This window comes from Falco punctatus, assembly GCF_963210335.1.
Source record: "Falco punctatus genome assembly, chromosome: 6".
Lineage (NCBI taxonomy): Eukaryota > Metazoa > Chordata > Aves > Falconiformes > Falconidae > Falco > Falco punctatus.
The window spans coordinates 38,363,732-38,382,724 of NC_137585.1; the positions used below are offsets into that span (position 1 = coordinate 38,363,732).

General features: G+C 54.2%; 9 protein-coding genes across 9 annotated transcripts; 4 read left to right on the forward strand and 5 right to left on the reverse strand.

Annotated features, from left to right (window-relative positions):
* Positions 1-9: 9 nt before the first annotated feature.
* Positions 10-620, reverse strand: LOC308066196 (histone H2A-IV). The gene has a single exon (XM_080393200.1). It carries the CDS (start codon positions 519-521, stop codon positions 132-134), a length of 390 nt encoding a protein of 129 aa, XP_080249326.1. The 5' UTR covers positions 522-620; the 3' UTR covers positions 10-131.
* A 92-nt stretch (positions 621-712) lies between these two features.
* On the forward strand, positions 713-1,543 carry LOC308066205 (histone H2B 1/2/3/4/6). The gene has a single exon (XM_080393211.1). The coding sequence runs from the start codon at positions 856-858 to the stop codon at positions 1,234-1,236; it is 381 nt and encodes a 126-aa protein (XP_080249337.1). The 5' UTR covers positions 713-855; the 3' UTR covers positions 1,237-1,543.
* A 952-nt stretch (positions 1,544-2,495) lies between these two features.
* Positions 2,496-2,970, forward strand: LOC308066189 (histone H3.2). Its single transcript, XM_080393193.1, has one exon. It carries the CDS (start codon positions 2,530-2,532, stop codon positions 2,938-2,940), a length of 411 nt encoding a protein of 136 aa, XP_080249319.1. The 5' UTR covers positions 2,496-2,529; the 3' UTR covers positions 2,941-2,970.
* Positions 2,971-3,134: 164 nt separating this feature from the next.
* On the reverse strand, positions 3,135-3,664 carry LOC308066192 (histone H3.2). The gene has a single exon (XM_080393196.1). It carries the CDS (start codon positions 3,623-3,625, stop codon positions 3,215-3,217), a length of 411 nt encoding a protein of 136 aa, XP_080249322.1. The 5' UTR covers positions 3,626-3,664; the 3' UTR covers positions 3,135-3,214.
* A 947-nt stretch (positions 3,665-4,611) lies between these two features.
* On the reverse strand, positions 4,612-5,431 carry LOC308066179 (histone H2B 1/2/3/4/6-like; the record flags this gene model as incomplete). Its single annotated transcript, XM_080393183.1, has 1 exon — positions 4,612-5,431. One exon carries the CDS (start codon positions 5,429-5,431, stop codon positions 4,919-4,921), a length of 513 nt encoding a protein of 170 aa, XP_080249309.1. The 3' UTR covers positions 4,612-4,918.
* A 225-nt stretch (positions 5,432-5,656) lies between these two features.
* On the forward strand, positions 5,657-6,690 carry LOC308066220 (histone H2A-IV; the record flags this gene model as incomplete). Its single annotated transcript, XM_080393229.1, has 1 exon — positions 5,657-6,690. One exon carries the CDS (start codon positions 5,657-5,659, stop codon positions 6,044-6,046), a length of 390 nt encoding a protein of 129 aa, XP_080249355.1. The 3' UTR covers positions 6,047-6,690.
* Positions 6,691-6,814: 124 nt separating this feature from the next.
* On the reverse strand, positions 6,815-7,545 carry LOC308066168 (histone H1.11L-like). Its single transcript, XM_080393170.1, has one exon. The coding sequence runs from the start codon at positions 7,507-7,509 to the stop codon at positions 6,829-6,831; it is 681 nt and encodes a 226-aa protein (XP_080249296.1). The 5' UTR covers positions 7,510-7,545; the 3' UTR covers positions 6,815-6,828.
* A 3,261-nt stretch (positions 7,546-10,806) lies between these two features.
* Positions 10,807-18,268, forward strand: LOC308066181 (histone H2B 1/2/3/4/6-like). Its single transcript, XM_080393185.1, has 2 exons — positions 10,807-11,779; positions 11,846-18,268. The coding sequence occupies exon 2, from the start codon at positions 16,955-16,957 to the stop codon at positions 17,441-17,443; it is 489 nt and encodes a 162-aa protein (XP_080249311.1). The 5' UTR covers positions 10,807-11,779; positions 11,846-16,954; the 3' UTR covers positions 17,444-18,268.
* A 124-nt stretch (positions 18,269-18,392) lies between these two features.
* LOC308066180 (histone H2B 1/2/3/4/6-like) lies at positions 18,393-18,985 on the reverse strand (the record flags this gene model as incomplete). Its single annotated transcript, XM_080393184.1, has 1 exon — positions 18,393-18,985. One exon carries the CDS (start codon positions 18,983-18,985, stop codon positions 18,473-18,475), a length of 513 nt encoding a protein of 170 aa, XP_080249310.1. The 3' UTR covers positions 18,393-18,472.
* Between the last annotated feature and the right edge of the window lie 8 nt (positions 18,986-18,993).

Here is an 18,993-nt window from a genome sequence, read left to right on the forward strand (position 1 = left end):
CAAAAAGCACCACCCTTCTTTGCAGACTTTATTTTCTAGAATTCAAGCTCCCTTTCTGATTTTGTAGGTGGCTCTGAAAAGAGCCTTTGGATTTTTCTGGGAAAGATTTCCCGGGCGTTGTTTGTCGGCACTCACTTGGCTTTAGCCTTGTGGCTGTCGGTCTTCTTGGGCAGCAGCACGGCCTGGATGTTGGGCAGCACGCCGCCCTGCGCGATGGTCACCTTGCCCAGCAGCTTGTTGAGCTCCTCGTCGTTGCGGATGGCGAGCTGCAGGTGGCGGGGGATGATGCGCGTCTTCTTGTTGTCGCGGGCCGCGTTGCCCGCCAGCTCCAGGATCTCGGCCGTCAGGTACTCCAGCACGGCCGCCAGGTACACCGGGGCGCCGGCGCCCACCCGCTCCGCGTAGTTGCCCTTGCGCAGCAGCCGGTGCACGCGGCCCACGGGGAACTGCAGCCCGGCCCGCGACGAGCGCGACTTGGCCTTGGCCCGCGCCTTCCCGCCCTGCTTCCCGCGGCCGGACATCGCAGCGACTAAGTTACCAGAAGCTGTAATCGTACGGAAATGAAGAACGCTTCATCGCTCGTCTTTATATACCCTCCCAGCGAAAGGAACGAATTACGATAGGCTGAGAAAGGAACATTGCGAGAACAGCCAATGACAACGCGGATCAAATTCTAACCAATGGAGATGAAGTACAGACACCAACGACACTGATAGCCTTCCTCAGCCAATACAAACGAAGGCTAAAGAAAGCTGTAATTTGCATACCGACCCTATAAAAGGAGAGCGCTCAGACTGGTCTTCAGCGCACGATCTGTCAGCTTTTTACGGGTCGTTTGCGGAAGCTTACATAATAATGCCCGAGCCGGCCAAGTCCGCCCCCGCGCCCAAGAAGGGCTCCAAGAAGGCGGTGACCAAGACGCAGAAGAAGGGCGACAAGAAGCGCAAGAAGAGCCGCAAGGAGAGCTACTCGATCTACGTGTACAAGGTGCTGAAGCAGGTGCACCCCGACACGGGCATCTCATCCAAGGCCATGGGCATCATGAACTCCTTCGTCAACGACATCTTCGAGCGCATCGCCGGCGAGGCCTCGCGCCTGGCGCACTACAACAAGCGCTCCACCATCACCTCGCGGGAGATCCAGACGGCCGTGCGGCTGCTGCTGCCCGGTGAGCTGGCCAAGCACGCCGTCTCCGAGGGCACCAAGGCTGTCACCAAGTACACCAGCTCCAAGTAAACTGCGTCTGAGCCCTTCTCGACCCAAAGGCTCTTTTAAGAGCCACCCATCCTTTCAGTAAAGGAGCTGACACAGTGGGGGCTTGTTCGTAGTAGTCCCAGCTACTTCTTTGGGAAGGAAACTATGATACTGTGGACGTGTTGTCAGTAGTAAGACACACGAGATACACCCGCTTGCGGTAAACAAAGTGTTTACACATCTGCCTCTGGACGTGGGGAACTCGTGATTCCATAAAAACGCTGCTGTGGCCCGCTTCACTTGTGTGTCCGGTTTGGAGGAGGCTTAGCAATAAAGCAGCTATATGTAAGTGTTTTCTTTAAATGCCCAAAACATGTGTGTTATGAATAGGTGGTGCTTGCTGCTTTTTTTTCTTCCCCCTTGGGGCGGCGCTCCGGCGGAATTGGGGACAGATGCATCGAAAGCACAGGCGGTGTAAGGTTACCGTGTGCTTTTACGGCAAAAAGCTCAAGGTCGCCCCCTCTTCACCCCCCCCCCCCCCCTCCCCCGCGGCCTCGTTAGCGTTCTCGCCGCCGACCGGAGCGCTGCACGGCGTTGTCGCCCCCGAACGGCGCAGCCCGCCTGCGGTCGCGAGCACGGTGTGCCCCCAGCGCTCTTCCCCGGCTCTCGCTCGCGGCGGGCGGGAGGACCCGGAGCGCGGCTGCCGGGCTCGTGCCCGACCTGAGTGAGGACTGCACGGAGCTCCCCAGCAAGAGGGCCCGGCCCAGCGCAGCTCCCGAGAGGACGCTGATTGGTCGCGGTGGTGCTCGCAGACTGGGAGCCCGTTCTCGCTTCCCCGAGCCTCGCTCCTCCGAACAGAGCGGGACGAAACAGCGAGCGCTCGGGGGCAGGAGCAGGCTGCCATACGAGGGAGCCTTTGCCAGCAATACCGACGCGGGGGTGGAGGGGGGGGAAGCGGTGTTGGGAGAGGCCGAGGCGTGGGCGGCGGGACCCGGCTACAACAGCCACCTACGGGGGTCCCTGCCACCCCCCCGCCCGCTGTTCGCGGAAACGGCCCACGCATTCCTTTAGACAGCCAGGGAGCCGGTGCTAAAGCGCTCTGGAGGGCTGGGAAAGCAAGCGGTCGGGCTGGGGCTGGCCGCGGCGGGAGGGGGAAGGGCGGGTTCACCGCCGGGGAGGCGCGGGCTTTTCGAATGCTCGCGTCGCCCAATGGCAGGCGGGCTCGCGTGGGCGGCCAATCGGCAGGGCGCTTCGGCTATAAATACCGCCGCCGCGGGCCTGCCGCCGCAGCTCGGTCTGTGCTGAGCAGGAAGGAGTGTTAGCGAGCGAGGGGCCATGGCGCGCACAAAGCAGACGGCGCGTAAGTCGACGGGCGGGAAGGCGCCCCGCAAGCAGCTGGCCACCAAGGCGGCCCGCAAGAGCGCGCCGGCCACGGGCGGCGTGAAGAAGCCGCACCGCTACCGGCCCGGCACGGTGGCGCTGCGCGAGATCCGGCGCTACCAGAAGTCGACGGAGCTGCTGATCCGCAAGCTGCCCTTCCAGCGGCTGGTGCGCGAGATCGCGCAGGACTTCAAGACCGACCTGCGCTTCCAGAGCTCGGCCGTGATGGCGCTGCAGGAGGCGAGCGAGGCCTACCTGGTGGGGCTCTTCGAGGACACCAACCTGTGCGCCATCCACGCCAAGCGCGTCACCATCATGCCCAAGGACATCCAGCTGGCACGCCGCATACGCGGAGAGCGGGCTTAATCTAGCAAAGCAGACCTTTCAGATTATCGAAAACCCAAAGGCTCTTTTAAGAGCCATTCCATGTACAATGAAAGAGCCACAACACTTCTGTATTGTGAAGATATAGCGTGCACCGAGCCACTCGGCAACCCTAGTTCCCTGAACATCACAGGAAAACAAAACAAAGGAATAACAGCTCCTTTTATTGCACATGAAATGGCTCTTAAAAGAGCCTTTGGGCTTGTATGGGTGTCTCAGTTGCTAGACCTGTGGAGGGGCTATGGCAGAAGCCCCTTTAGGCCCGCTCTCCACGTATGCGGCGTGCCAGCTGGATGTCCTTGGGCATGATGGTGACGCGCTTGGCGTGGATGGCGCACAGGTTGGTGTCCTCGAAGAGCCCCACCAGGTAGGCCTCGCTCGCCTCCTGCAGCGCCATCACGGCCGAGCTCTGGAAGCGCAGGTCGGTCTTGAAGTCCTGCGCGATCTCGCGCACCAGCCGCTGGAAGGGCAGCTTGCGGATCAGCAGCTCCGTCGACTTCTGGTAGCGCCGGATCTCGCGCAGCGCCACCGTGCCGGGCCGGTAGCGGTGCGGCTTCTTCACGCCGCCCGTGGCCGGCGCGCTCTTGCGGGCCGCCTTGGTGGCCAGCTGCTTGCGGGGCGCCTTCCCGCCCGTCGACTTACGCGCCGTCTGCTTTGTGCGCGCCATGGCCCCTCGCTCGCTAACACTCCTTCCTGCTCAGCACAGACCGAGCTGCGGCGGCAGGCCCGCGGCGGCGGTATTTATAGCCGAAGCGCCCTGCCGATTGGCCGCCCACGCGAGCCCGCCTGCCATTGGGCGACGCGAGCATTCGAAAAGCCCGCGCCTCCCCGGCGGTGAACCCGCCCTTCCCCCTCCCGCCGCGGCCAGCCCCAGCCCGACCGCTTGCTTTCCCAGCCCTCCAGAGCGCTTTAGCACCGGCTCCCTGGCTGTCTAAAGGAATGCGTGGGCCGTTTCCGCGAACAGCGGGCGGGGGGGTGGCAGGGACCCCCGTAGGTGGCTGTTGTAGCCGGGTCCCGCCGCCCACGCCTCGGCCTCTCCCAACACCGCTTCCCCCCCCTCCACCCCCGCGTCGGTATTGCTGGCAAAGGCTCCCTCGTATGGCAGCCTGCTCCTGCCCCCGAGCGCTCGCTGTTTCGTCCCGCTCTGTTCGGAGGAGCGAGGCTCGGGGAAGCGAGAACGGGCTCCCAGTCTGCGAGCACCACCGCGACCAATCAGCGTCCTCTCGGGAGCTGCGCTGGGCCGGGCCCTCTTGCTGGGGAGCTCCGTGCAGTCCTCACTCAGGTCGGGCACGAGCCCGGCAGCCGCGCTCCGGGTCCTCCCGCCCGCCGCGAGCGAGAGCCGGGGAAGAGCGCTGGGGGCACACCGTGCTCGCGACCGCAGGCGGGCTGCGCCGTTCGGGGGCGACAACGCCGTGCAGCGCTCCGGTCGGCGGCGAGAACGCTAACGAGGCCGCGGGGGAGGGGGGGGGGGGGGGTGAAGAGGGGGCGACCTTGAGCTTTTTGCCGTAAAAGCACACGGTAACCTTACACCGCCTGTGCTTTCGATGCATCTGTCCCCAATTCCGCCGGAGCGCCGCCCCAAGGGGGAAGAAAAAAAAGCAGCAAGCACCACCTATTCATAACACACATGTTTTGGGCATTTAAAGAAAACACTTACATATAGCTGCTTTATTGCTAAGCCTCCTCCAAACCGGACACACAAGTGAAGCGGGCCACAGCAGCGTTTTTATGGAATCACGAGTTCCCCACGTCCAGAGGCAGATGTGTAAACACTTTGTTTACCGCAAGCGGGTGTATCTCGTGTGTCTTACTACTGACAACACGTCCACAGTATCATAGTTTCCTTCCCAAAGAAGTAGCTGGGACTACTACGAACAAGCCCCCACTGTGTCAGCTCCTTTACTGAAAGGATGGGTGGCTCTTAAAAGAGCCTTTGGGTCGAGAAGGGCTCAGACGCAGTTTACTTGGAGCTGGTGTACTTGGTGACAGCCTTGGTGCCCTCGGAGACGGCGTGCTTGGCCAGCTCACCGGGCAGCAGCAGCCGCACGGCCGTCTGGATCTCCCGCGAGGTGATGGTGGAGCGCTTGTTGTAGTGCGCCAGGCGCGAGGCCTCGCCGGCGATGCGCTCGAAGATGTCGTTGACGAAGGAGTTCATGATGCCCATGGCCTTGGATGAGATGCCCGTGTCGGGGTGCACCTGCTTCAGCACCTTGTACACGTAGATCGAGTAGCTCTCCTTGCGGCTCTTCTTGCGCTTCTTGTCGCCCTTCTTCTGCGTCTTGGTCACCGCCTTCTTGGAGCCCTTCTTGGGCGCGGGGGCGGACTTGGCCGGCTCGGGCATCGCAGCACGGGCACGTCTCTCACTCTCCAGCAAGCAGCAGTCGATACGACGCCGAGTAACGACACCCTCCCCCCGAGCCCCTTTTATAGCGGCGCTGCGTGACGCACCGGCTCGACTGTGTGGAGCCGCCATTGGTTGGAAGTTCTGCTCGGGGGCGTCACGCCGCGCTGCGCGTTGCTATTGGGCACCGCTGGATCCGCGTTCCCAGTGGGGAGCTGCCGGCACAACGCCTCCGCCGCAGCCTATCGGCGCCGCCGCCGCCGCGCCGCCCGTGCCGGATATAAGCGGGCCTCACGGCGGGCGTGGGCCGGTGTCTCTGCGGAGCTGCGGGCGCTGTCGCTTCGCCGAGTCGCTGCGATGTCCGGCCGCGGGAAGCAGGGCGGGAAGGCGCGGGCCAAGGCCAAGTCGCGCTCGTCGCGGGCCGGGCTGCAGTTCCCCGTGGGCCGCGTGCACCGGCTGCTGCGTAAGGGCAACTACGCGGAGCGGGTGGGCGCCGGCGCCCCGGTGTACCTGGCGGCCGTGCTGGAGTACCTGACGGCCGAGATCCTGGAGCTGGCGGGCAACGCGGCCCGCGACAACAAGAAGACGCGCATCATCCCCCGCCACCTGCAGCTCGCCATCCGCAACGACGAGGAGCTCAACAAGCTGCTGGGCAAGGTGACCATCGCGCAGGGCGGCGTGCTGCCCAACATCCAGGCCGTGCTGCTGCCCAAGAAGACCGACAGCCACAAGGCTAAAGCCAAGTGAGTGCCGACAAACAACGCCCGGGAAATCTTTCCCAGAAAAATCCAAAGGCTCTTTTCAGAGCCGCCCACTTGATCATTAAAGAGCTATATCGCGCTAAGTGTCCCTAGAAGCACTTTGAAAACACCACTAATACCGTCTGTCTTATTAGGGAAGAACGACGTTTTGCATTAATTATTTTTCAAAATTTAAGTATGTCTTAATTGTGCACATAAGATTAAATTTTTTATGCTGCAGTTTTGGAACCTGAAGTATTTAATTATTTGTATCGTACAGTTCTACTTATGAGTGTAAAATACTGCTCTTCCCCATCGGATCTTGCAGATGTGGTGAACCATCTGGCCCCATGTGAAAACCGTCCCTGCCTATTCAGCTGCTTCCCCTCACATAGTCACACAAGCGGAAAAGAAAAGTGTTAAGTACTGGCTAGAAGACTGTTTAGAAGCAGAGGAATACATTTCAAGTCTTTAAGTACTTAAGCCGCCTTTAAGTAATGTCATTCATCTTCAAAGGAGGCAACGATCTCCACCCAGTATTGTAGTGATAATGATTAGAGAAGCAGGAAGAGCTTAAAGCACTGAAGTTTCTGTCTGTGAGGGCACACACTCTACGTGTTTCCGTATGAGGTAAACTACAAGACTACAAAACTATTTCCATTGTTTACTCACAATATGTAAAGAAAGAAAATGGTTACGTGCGTATTTCAGCTCTTTTTGAGAAAATTTGGGTGGCTCTTAAAAGAGCCGTTGGGGTTCAGTGCGACGCCAAGGGTTTTTCCTCGGAGCTTACTTCTTCTTGGGCGCCACCTTCTTTGGCTTGGCCGCTTTCGGCTTGGCCGCCTTGGGCTTGGCTGCTTTGGGCTTCACCGCCTTCGCTTTGGCCGGGCTCTTTGCTGCTGCCGCCGCCTTTTTCGGCTTAGCAGCCTTAGTCGCCTTCTTAGGGCTCTTGGCCGCTTTCTTGGCCGCGGCGGCCGCCGGCTTCTTGGCTTTCCTGGGGCTCTTCTTCGCCGCCGCTGCCTTCTTGGGCTTCTTAGCGGCGCTGGCGGGCTTCTTGGCAGCCGGCTTCCTGGGCTTGGCCGCGGCTGCCCGCTTCTTGGGGGCTTTTTCCTTCACTTCGCCAGGCTTCTTGTTGAGGCGGAAGGAGCCCGAGGCGCCGGTGCCCTTGGTCTGCACCAGGGTGCCCTTGTTGACGAGGCTCTTGAGCCCCAGCTTGATGCGGCTGTTGTTCTTCTCCACATCGTAGCCGCCGGCGGCCAGCGCCTTCTTGAGCGCGGCGAGGGAGAGCCCCTTGCGCTCCTTGGAGGCGGACACGGCCTTGGTGATCAGCTCGGTGACGCTGGGGCCCGCGGGCTTGCGGGCCTTGGAGCCGCCCGCCGCCTTCTTCGGCTTCTTGGCGGCTGCCTTGGCGGCAGGGGCCGCGACAGCGGGCGCTGCCTCAGCAGCCGGAGCAGGAGCGGTTTCGGACATCTCGACTCTGCGCAAACGGTAGCGGAGCGAGCTGCACCAAGGGCTGCTGCGCCCCTATTTATAGCAGCGCGGCGGGCGCTGATTGGTGCGTTGCCGAGCCCGCCCCGCCCCACCGCTTTGCGCTCTGCCGCTCGGCTTGTGTTTTTTCCATGTCAAAAAAGTGTTTTTTTCGTAAAAAAGCCGTGACCACGGCAACCCATTTCTTAATATTCTTGCTGAAGACGTAAGATATTTTTGGTTTTCGGCGTTTCTTTTGGTTGAGTGTTTAAATGAGTTTCAGGCAAACCAATTATCCCCGAGTTTGGGGACTGCACGCAGAGCCGGATGGTGAGATTTTTGTTTTTCCTTTTGAATTAAAACTTTGCTTCTGACAACACTGCTACAATAGCAGCGGCTTCATGTTCCTCAGACAGTTTTTCACCACGGTAGTGCAAAATGGACCTAATCTCGAGACATTTTCGTAGCATAAATGAGCTTTGAAAAGAAGCAAGTAACACAAAGTAGCCGGTCAGCCCTGGTTTTGTGTTATGAGTTGTTTGCCGTAACACGGCTTCATCTCTTAAAAATAATGAAACCTGTGTATATAGTGCCCTATTTAGCTCTAGTCAGAGCTAATATAAAGTAAACAAAAGACAGTTTTCAGCAAAATGGCTAATGTGAAAAACAGCTCTCTTAAATTAGCAGGTACCTTCAACATCACATAAGAGCATACAGAAGGTCTTTCACTCTTTCGCTGCTTTCTGCGTTGTTGTATTAATGTTTTGAGAAACTATATACCCATTTTTTCTCCAAAATACTTCTTTTCATTAAACACTATATGTGAACACTTTCATTTTTGTGATGTTATCTTAAGATAAGAGTTTATTTTTTTCTTAATATTGGACATTTTGTTGGCCAGCATCAGCAGTTTTGCAAAAGTAAAGCAAAAAATGGTGTGCATGTTTTCTTTATTTAAAAATAGGTGAGGCTGCAAACGTTTCTTTAGTATATAATATAAATCAAGTGGCTTAATTAAACAATTATGCTTTCAAAACTTCTGAGATGTACTAGGGCATGGCTTTTTCCAACCTAAGAGTTTTGTGATGTGAGATAAACTGAACATACATAAAATGATTTTTTCTTAGGATGAGTTAGATAGATGATTGTCATGTTCAAACATACACAGGACAATGTGGGAAAGAATAGAAGACACTGGTGGTAAGTTCCTATGATTGAAAATGCAGTCATTTGCCTTCTTTAGCTTTTTATTTTGGTAATGTAATATCATACACTGTCTTGTGGAGTTTTGGCCATGAAGTCTGTTTTAAAAGCTTGTCAGTGGTGCTGGTTTACCATGACTAAGGTACACCTACAGTGTGAGAAACTACTAAGAGATGTGGTAGCATTTAGAGGGGTTTTTGTCTAGAGAAGACAAACAGCAGAATAACATCATATGCCAGAGTATAAAACCAGATCATGTGCGTTTGGAGCCAATGTCTGTACTGATGCTGTATTTCACAGTGGTTTCGCCTACTGACCCCAGTGTGGACTGTGGGTTGTGAACTACATTGTCACAGAAGTGAAACTATTGGGAAGCACACATGCCATTAAGGAGAAATTTCTGGGGGTTAGTTCTGTAGCATACATGCTTCCTTCAAATTCTCTATCTTATTCTGCTCTATTCACGTGTATCAGAACCAATTTGATAGTAGCTTTACCTCCAAATTAAATTCATCCTTCAAAAATGCATATTCCTGGGTTTAAGCTAGGCCTCTACCCTTCTTCTCAAAAACTGATGTAGCAGCACAGTCCTGGAGTAGTCTATATACTTTCATGAAAGCTCATTTTTCTGATATTCCATAGTTTTGATAACATATCTGGACTTTAAATTCTGTTTTATACAATCATAGAGAGTTAGTTTTAGGCTCAGCAAAGGATGAAATGCAAAAAGATCTTGCGAATTTTATCAGGTGGAGGAGCGGAAGGAAAAAATAATTTTGGAAGTGCCCTTTCATTGCTTTATTTAATGGGCAACCTAATTAAACTATAAAAGTAGTTCATTACTTATTTTAAATATTACCTTCCAGAAAAAAAAGATGTTAATTTTTTTTTCGTGATATCATTTCCTACAAAGATGTACTTAGTAATAGGCAGAATGAATTCTGCTTCTTATTTTTTCCTGAAATGTGCTTAGGCATTACATAGCTCCAGTTTCAAATCACATATCTAGCAAACACCTCCTTAAACACCCAAAAGGGCTACATGAAGGTCTACATAGCCTTAAGGCCTTGTGGCCCTTCGCAATGTAGTACAGGCAGACACTTTGATATTGATTTACCCCATGAAAAAGGAAGACCAGCGAGTAGTATAGAAAAATTGCTATAGTCAGAGTGTGATTTGTTCAGGTTCTGGATGAGGTGTAAGGCACCAGTATCTCATTTCTGATTTGATGTCTGGTCAGTTAACTAGAAAATACAGTTATTTCTTTATGCAGCCTGGCATATTTCACTTTTGCAGAAATACAAGCACATAGGTGTTTGGTTTTGTTTTACATGGCGATTAATAAACACAAATTTTACTGTAGGTATGCTGATCTAGAGAAGGTGTAAGTCTTTCCAAGAATGCTGCTACTTTATTAAGCTGTTAAAAACAAGGGAGGGGAATTACTGGCAACTGTGTGCATTGTTCTTCAGTGCTCTTTATGGCTCACTATTCACCGTAACATAACTCTGATAGTTAACTCTGACAGAGAAAAACTTGCTGTTACAGAAAAGAAGTATTTTGACAAAGGTGTTTCTATAACCAGAATAAATATGGTCTACATTTGGAAGGTAGACATGGAGGGTAGATAAAAGTACAGCTCGGCAGCCCCGTTTAAAGATTATGTATTCTAGCACTTCCCGGTGCCGAGAATGGTTAGGATTAATAGCCTTGCCTGGTGCTGGAAGCTAAAGTAGTTGAAGCCTAAGGCTGCTGTTGTGGCTAAGCCCAGCTGGCAGCTACCTACCACAGCCGCTCACTCCCCCTCCCCCTGCCCCCCCTCAGAATCAAAAAAAGCTTAAACTCGTGGGTTAAGAACAGTTTAATAATAGAAATAAAGTAAAATATTTTAACACAACTATAGTAAACATAGGAATAATCATAATAGCAATGAAAAGAGGACAGAGAGAGGTGAGGAGTGTATGTGTGGAGTAAGTCCCAAGAAAAACAAGTGATGCTCAGTATAACTGCTCAGCACCTGCTGAAACCTGTCCGGCCAGTCCCTGAGCAGTGGTTGGCCCCTCCTGGCCAACTCCCCTCCCCCCCCCCCCCAGTTTGTATAATCAGCATGATGTTCTGTGTGATGGACTAGCCCTTCGGCTGCTTTGGGCCGGCTGTCCTGCCTGTGCTCCCTCCTGGCTGCTTGTGCACCTGCTCACTGGCAGAGCGTGGGAAACTGAAAAGTCTTTGACTTAGAGTAAGCACTGCTTAGCAACAACTAAGACATCAGTGTGTTATCAACATCCTTCTCATACTTGACCCAGAACACAGCACTGTACCAGCTACAAAGAAGAAAATTAACTCTACCCAAACCAAAACCAGGACAGCCGCAAGAGCTGACAGAGGGTAAAATTTTTGGTCAAATTACTGCTGCAAATACAGAACTAGCTGAAACCAGCAGATGTGAGCAGAACAAAGAAGATGGGGACCAAGGAAACCATTCCAAGAGAAGGAGGTAACCTCAGAAGAAGGCCAGCCTGGCCACCAAGAAACCCGATAAGAAATAAAGTGACCACCAGCCAGAATTAAATGATGTGACTTGGCAATCGGGTGATGGGTGGTACGGGTATGATTGGGTGGGTGCCATCTGCAGTAGGGGTTCCTCCTGGGGGCACCCAGCTCGAGCTGCTTTGCATGCCGGCTACGTAAACCACTGATTTACTCAGCAGACAGGAGACTCATCTTCTTTGAGGAGGAACCTAGGGCTGAGCCCTGTTGAGCTGGCAGCCACGTAATTCCTACCATGGTCTAGGTGGTGGCTGCATAATTCCTGCTACACCAGGGTGATGTATTTGGACACTGGGCCACCTTAATGTTGCTGGGTGACATCATCTGGGTAGCGTGGATTTAAGAATACAAAAGACACTGCCGTGAACCGGATAGGAAAGACCACTAAAGAACGTGAATGATGGAACAACATGCTGTCATATGGCTTTATCTTCACACTACTTGCTTTATTAATTTGGAATGTTCATCCTCCTCTGGGATGAAATCCATATAGATTTGAAGTCCCCAAACAGATCTGTAATCTGTAATCTCTTAAAATAAAATAAAGCTATGACCAGAGGCATTAGGCAGAAAATTTAGTTATTAGAAGGGGATCCACAGATACAGCTTTCTTCGTTTCTCTTAAAATTATCTCCTTGCAAATACATTCACATTTTTATATTAAAGTTTTATTTGGGTTCAAAGCAAGAGAGAAATAGCTCCTTGATTGTTCCAGACTACAGAGCTTTCAAGAACTTCCAATCTCAGTTAAGGGATAATTCCAAGAATCAATTTATAAGAAACAAGCAAGGCAGCCAGCAATCAGTCAAATTACAGAGCTTCTTGTTTAATATTTAATGTTTCAATGTGGTACAAACATAATACGTATGAAAGTGTTACTGTACTGGATGAAGTTATATGTGTATATTAATGGTTTGATTAAAAGCCTACTTTTGCCAATAGGGAATGTTAATTTAGGTAGAGAGAAAGTAGCCAGTCCACTCTTCCTTTCTGCTTAATTCCTTCCTTTAATAAGCTGGGAGGGTCACAGGGAACACAAAATACAATGTGTCTTGAAAATGTGTGCACAGGCTGGAGACCAGAGGCATGTTGAGACCAGAAACACTGGGTAGCACTGATCTGAGTATTTCTAATTGCTCAGGCAAATGTTGGAGACCCTTTGGGGGAACAGGAGCATGTGAAATAACATATTTTAACAGCATATGAATACAACATTTCTTTTGCCACTTGTTGCTGCACACTTTCTGTATGTCATCTGGGATCTCCGAACGCAGCATGTCTGGATGGCTGTTGCCTGCCCTGTGCACTGAGGAACGGCAGCTTCTTCCCACTGCGGATTACCTTCGGGAAGGAGGAAGCACTCTTCTTCCTAGGCTGTCAGCCTCAGCTAAGGTGCTGCACCACATGGCCAAGTTTTCATTTGTATTTCAAGATCATAAGAACAAAATTTTAGGTTTGTCTTCTGCCTGTTTTTTGCAGTGGTATGGGCCTGGGTTTTGTGAGGGTGAAATAAGGAGTGGCAAACATGCAACGGTACAGCTTGTTGCAGAATTGAGCTGTCCTGTACAGTCTCCTACAAGCCACAGGCAGTGCCAGCAGAGATTGAGTGGCTAAGCCACTTCCTAGCTGCCTGATGCCTTGGCTCAGAGGACCTGTGATGGATGGTGGAAAGCAGTACCACAAAGATGGGAAGAGTGCAATCAGCTGCAGTGGTTCAGGACATGGAAGACGTCTAAGCTACCCTTCCCCCTTGTAGGCTGTGATAAATGAGCAGTAGAGCATTTTCAGGTGAACACTGAGAAGAAAGCTGAGACACTGGAAAGCTGATAGCCGTGGTTCCTTTGCAGACGTTTTGAGGTTGGGAAGACCTGCGCATTTCAGAAGGAGCTTGCGCTCCTCTCCTTCCATGTGATACCCAGGAAGTCAGTGGGCTTCTTGTTCCCAGGGGCTACTTTGGTTGTTCGCTACAGTCCCTAACTGCTGTTTTCTCCTTCCCCCCTCCTCAAAAAAAAAAAAAGTGTTGTGGGTCTTGCACAATATTCTGGACACTTCCCTGACAAGGTTGCTCCGCATGCAGCCCAGTATTCACAGAGTAAGAAAAGTCTCCCAAAAGGGAGTCTCCCAAAGGAAAACTCATCTATACTGCCTGGGATTTCTCTCCCCTCCCCCCCCCCCCCCCCCCCCGCTTTCTGATGCTGATTCCAGCTGTTTCTCACTATCTCTTTCCATGGCACCTAGCTGTTTCTCCCAGACAATATGCAAAGCACATCGGTGTCTATTAGGGAGAACACTTTGGGAGGCGATACATGGCAGGAAGGGGACACATGACTGCAAAACTCCAGCGAGAAGAGGGTTTAAATTTAGATTCTCCTCACCTCAAGAAAAAAAAAAACAAACCACACCTGGAACCATGAGACTTTCTAAGGGCACAGGTCGTATACAAACAAAAGTGTTAAGTTGTTTGGTAAAATATTGGTTTATGTCGGCGATGGTTACCATAGTTTTGAGGAGAGAAGGCCCTTCAACCCACCACTGAGAAGAATTTTACCCCCACCTCACGCCGAGATAAGTCTCGCCGTCGCTGTTAACTATTCCCCTACGAAGGTACCATATGAAACCGTTCTTAGACAGCTCAGGATAACACAGAAAATCAGTTCCTGATAACGAACATCCAAGTGGGCTTCCTTGCCAAACCTGTGCAAACACATCCAGGAATACGTGCTACTAACGGATGAGCGGGGAGGTGAGAAGGGGTCGGGGCTGGGGGGTGCTCCTCCCGGGTGATCTGCCCTTGTGTGGGGCTGGGAGGAGAGCTTGACTGCTGAAGGGTGCCGTCCCGGGCTGACGCGAGCGCTGCCGATGCAGACCTTCCTGTGCCACAAGGCGCGCAGGGACGCTGAGTATCCCGCTCCGCCGCCGCGCTGCGGGCTCCGCCGGAGCCTCCCGCCCGCCCCGTCCGGAGATGCCGCCCGCGGCCCCGTGTGTGCGCGGCGGGGTCGGAGTCGCGGTGGCAGCCGCCGTGGAAAGGCAGTGGCGTGTGCCGGCCTAAGGCTCGAGGAAATCTTGGAGGACCCAGGGTGGGGAAACGGAGAGGAGGGGGGCCAGGGGGGACCAGTGTTGTGTAAGCCGCCTGCCAGTCAGTGCCCTGCTATGCCTCGGCCCCGAGCCTAACCGCCGCGGGCTCTCCGCTCCCTTTTCTCCGTTCGTGACTATTTACCGTGCGAGCGAGCTCCGCCGCGGGGCTGGGCACGAGCGAATGGGGGGACGAGGGGCCTGGGGAGGAGCCCAATACTTACCATCCGGGATAAACCACGGATTTTACTCCAGCGGTCCCCACGCTTAGAAAACTTCCATGTAGAATCGCTTTCCCCTCAACAGCCAGCCGAGACAGACCCTCAGGACGGAAGGGAAGCAGGGCAGGATTGCTGCCGGCCCCTCCTGGACAGGGCAGGCGAGGTGGGGTGCAGCGGCTGGGTTGAGGAGCTGCTCTGGGACACGGCTGGGAGTGCGCGCAACCCCTCCGTTTCCGCACTTAGCGCTGAAGCCCGATGAGGGTTAATTTGGCGCCCGTGAGTATGACAGCTCCGTTCAAGGGCTTCCGGCAGCGGTGCAAGAAATAGAAGGTAATGGAACTCCTAACACGAACCTTTCCAGGAAGGAATAGCCAGACGAAGCAAATACAAATTCGCTACAGGAATGTGTGTGCAAATGCCATCTCAGTTGCGAGGCCGGGCCGGCGAGGAGCCGGGAGCGCGGCGGGAAGGCGGACAGACAGGAACGAGCCGCAGCTTCACCCTGGGCGCAGCCGCCGAGCCCCTGATCGCAGCGGGCACCTTCGCGACCATCGCGTCTTCTCTAGGCTGAGCGGGGGTGGGTGCCACCGCCGAGTGAGCCTCGGGCAGGGAGGGTAGCGGGGCAGAGCCGCGCTCGGCAAACAGGAACGCGGAAATCCACGAGTGCGGAGGTAGTGCCGGCGCTGCGCTTTCGCAGCTCGCGGAAGCTCGACCGAAGAAAGCCGAAATGAAACTGGTGAAAGGTGATCTACATGAAATGCACAACACACTTGCCCCTATATCGTCAAGCAGCAGGAGAAGGAAAACCTCATGTCCCCTTCCAAGTGCTCGGGCGTCCCAACACGGAGCACTTGTGACAGTGACCGTAGAGACCGCTTCCTCTCAGCAGCCTCCTGCTGTATTCCAATACACTGTTTTCTTCGGTGCACACATCCTTCACTTCATCAACGGCCCATACATAGGTTTACCATAAACACTTTTACACACACCTAGAGCGTGTCTCCGACATGCGTATCGCACTGAGTCTCACTGAAACACGCATCGCCTCTACTCCCGCAAAAGACAGTGCACCCCGAAACACACGAGATTTTCACTCCCTGACGGAGACATGACCGTGCACCGCCCGACACACGCATCGCTCTGCGTACGACAGTCCCTTCGCTCTGCGCCTGAACAACATGCATCGCTCTGCTCCCCGACGGAGACACACGGTTCTCAGCACCTCGCCACGCACACATCGGTCTGCGTCCCCCGAAACACATTATGCCCCAACACACACAGCGCTCGGAATTTCATGAAACAGACGTCGCTGTGCTCCTCCCCACCTCAAACCTCGCTCCGCTCGTGTCCTACACACGCGCGCCTCAATGCCCGAAGACTCTCCCTTTGCTCTGCCCCGGCTGAAAAACACTTCCCTCTCCGTACGATAGTTCCATCGCTCTGCGCCTTAAACACGAACGTCGTTCGGCGACCCAGCCGACACACCTCTCGGAGTCTCCCGAAGACACATCGCTCCGCTCCTCCCCTACGCACACATCGCTCTGCCCCGGATGACAAACACATCGTCCTGCGTACGACAGTCCCATTGCTCTGCACCTCCCGAAACACGCACCGCTCTCGGGTAGCCGTCGCCCCCCCCTCCCCCCCCCCCCCCCCCGTTGCCGGAACACATCGCACCACTCCTGCCCTGCCCTACACACACATCGCTGCATTCCCCGAAGACACTCCCATCGCTCTGCCCCGGCTGACTCCACATCGCTCCGCGTCGCACGACGTAGAGAGCCCCTGTGAACGATAGTCCCATCGCTCTGCGCCACAAACACACAGGCATCACTCAGCTCCCCGCCACGCACACGCTCCCCTGTCTACAACACAGCCATCGCCCTGCGCCCCCCGAAACACATCGCTCTGCGACCCCCAAACCACACTACTCTTGTGCACCGACACACACCGCTCGGCTCCCCCCAACTCACACTCCGTCCTGCGCCCACTAACATACTCAGCGCTTTGACTGCCCGAAGCACTCTTCTCTCTGTGTCTCAACGACGCACGCATCGCTCCGCGCCTCCCCTGCACATACACACCGCTGCGCTCTCCCCACACGTTTCCATCGCTCTGCGCCGCCGCACCACTGCGCAACCCGCGATGCTGCCACCTCTCCGCGCCCCACGGAACACCCAACCCTTTCCTCCCCAGTTCACCCGGAGGGCCGCGCATACGGATAGCGCTGCGGCGATGACAACGACAACTCTCATGTCCCCACGACAACGCACATCGCACCGCAGCCCCACCACACGCATCGTCCTGCGCGCGACCGCGAAGCCCATCGCCCGGGGCGGAAACTGAGCACCTCCCCCTCCTCCCCGTTTCTGAGTCACAGGCTGCTGGGGGTGGGGCGTCGGGGCATGTCATTAGGAACCTGCTTGAAAAAGGGCTCCCGGGGGGAGGGTGTCGTTACTTGGCGTCGTATCGACTGCTGCTTGCTGGAGAGTGAGAGACGTGCCCGTGCTGCGATGCCCGAGCCGGCCAAGTCCGCCCCCGCGCCCAAGAAGGGCTCCAAGAAGGCGGTGACCAAGACGCAGAAGAAGGGCGACAAGAAGCGCAAGAAGAGCCGCAAGGAGAGCTACTCGATCTACGTGTACAAGGTGCTGAAGCAGGTGCACCCCGACACGGGCATCTCATCCAAGGCCATGGGCATCATGAACTCCTTCGTCAACGACATCTTCGAGCGCATCGCCGGCGAGGCCTCGCGCCTGGCGCACTACAACAAGCGCTCCACCATCACCTCGTGGGAGATCCAGACGGCCGTGCGGCTGCTGCTGCCCGGTGAGCTGGCCAAGCACGCTGTCTCCGAGGGCACCAAGGCTGTCACCAAGTACACCAGCTCCAAGTAAGCTGCCTCTATGCCCTGTGCCAGAGCTCCTCGACCCAAAGGCTCTTTTAGGAATCACCAGTTCTTTCAGATGAAGAGCTGTGTCACTTTCCAACAGTTAATTAATTAGTGTTCTGAGTCTTGCTTGCATGGTGCCCTTCGGGACCAGTTTTCTATTGTCTATTGCAGTTTTTTCCTGTTTCTCTTGAGTTCCAGGTCTTAATCTGATGCTGTAAAATGCAAAATGCAAGAAACTTCAGAAATGCCTATTGGGGGGGCAGCAGGAGCTAAGACATTGTAGTGGTTGACTTGTGATTAGACCTTACCTATCTGAATATTAGCCCCTTCTGAAACCATCAGCTACTCAGTATTCTGAACCTTAGAATTTAAACAAAAACAACCAGGCTAGGAAAAAGTTTAACTAATCCTTTAAGACATACATTTTAAACAGAAGATTTTTTTTTCTGATAGGGAAGAGCAATGAAACAAAACACTAAGAAAATCAAAAAGCATTTCCCTACTAATTACTGAGATCCTCAAAGACACTATTAAACTATATTGGCATATGCGTATGACCAATAGCATGGGAGTTCAGGCAGTAAAACAGAGAAGGGATGGACCAGGGCTGACACCAACCTGAGCTGAAGAAAACAGGCACTGTAACCACTTTCCCTCTCACTCTTTTTCAGATACCAAGGACTTCTGCTTAACAACGGCACGCAGGAGGCAGACTGTGTGGGGAAGGTGCCCTGCAAGCAGCTGGCAATGGAAGTCACCCACAAGAGGCAGTGTGAACAAGACTAATCAGTAAACCTGGAGTCAGCAGGGCCGAGGAAACCAAAAAAGGGTAAGTACACAGACCATGAGAAGTAGGGACCAGGCAGGGATTGTGTTCATACCAAGCTATGCTAAGCCTTTTTTTATCTTGGGTCCTGCATTTGTCATGCAAATAATGAAAAAGGACACCATCATTAACACACAGAAATTAAAGCTCTTTTAATGAAAAGATGTGTGGCTCTTAAAAGAGCCATTGAATTAATCTTTCAGGCATTTACTTGGAGCTGGTGTACTTGGTGACAGCCTTGGTGCCCTCGGAGACGGCGTGCTTGGCCAGCTCACCGGGCAGCAGCAGCCGCACGGCCGTCTGGATCTCCCGCGAGGTGATGGTGGAGCGCTTGTTGTAGTGCGCCAGGCGCGAGGCCTCGCCGGCGATGCGCTCGAAGATGTCGTTGACGAAGGAGTTCATGATGCCCATGGCCTTGGATGAGATGCCCGTGTCGGGGTGCACCTGCTTCAGCACCTTGTACACGTAGATCGAGTAGCTCTCCTTGCGGCTCTTCTTGCGCTTCTTGTCGCCCTTCTTCTGCGTCTTGGTCACCGCCTTCTTGGAGCCCTTCTTGGGCGCGGGGGCGGACTTGGCCGGCTCGGGCATCGCAGCACGGGCACGTCTCTCACTCTCCAGCAAGCAGCAGTCGATACGACGCCGAGTAACGACACCCTCCCCCCGAGCCCCTTTTATAGCGGCGCTGCGTGACGCACCGGCTCGACTGTGTGGAGCCGCCATTGGTTGGA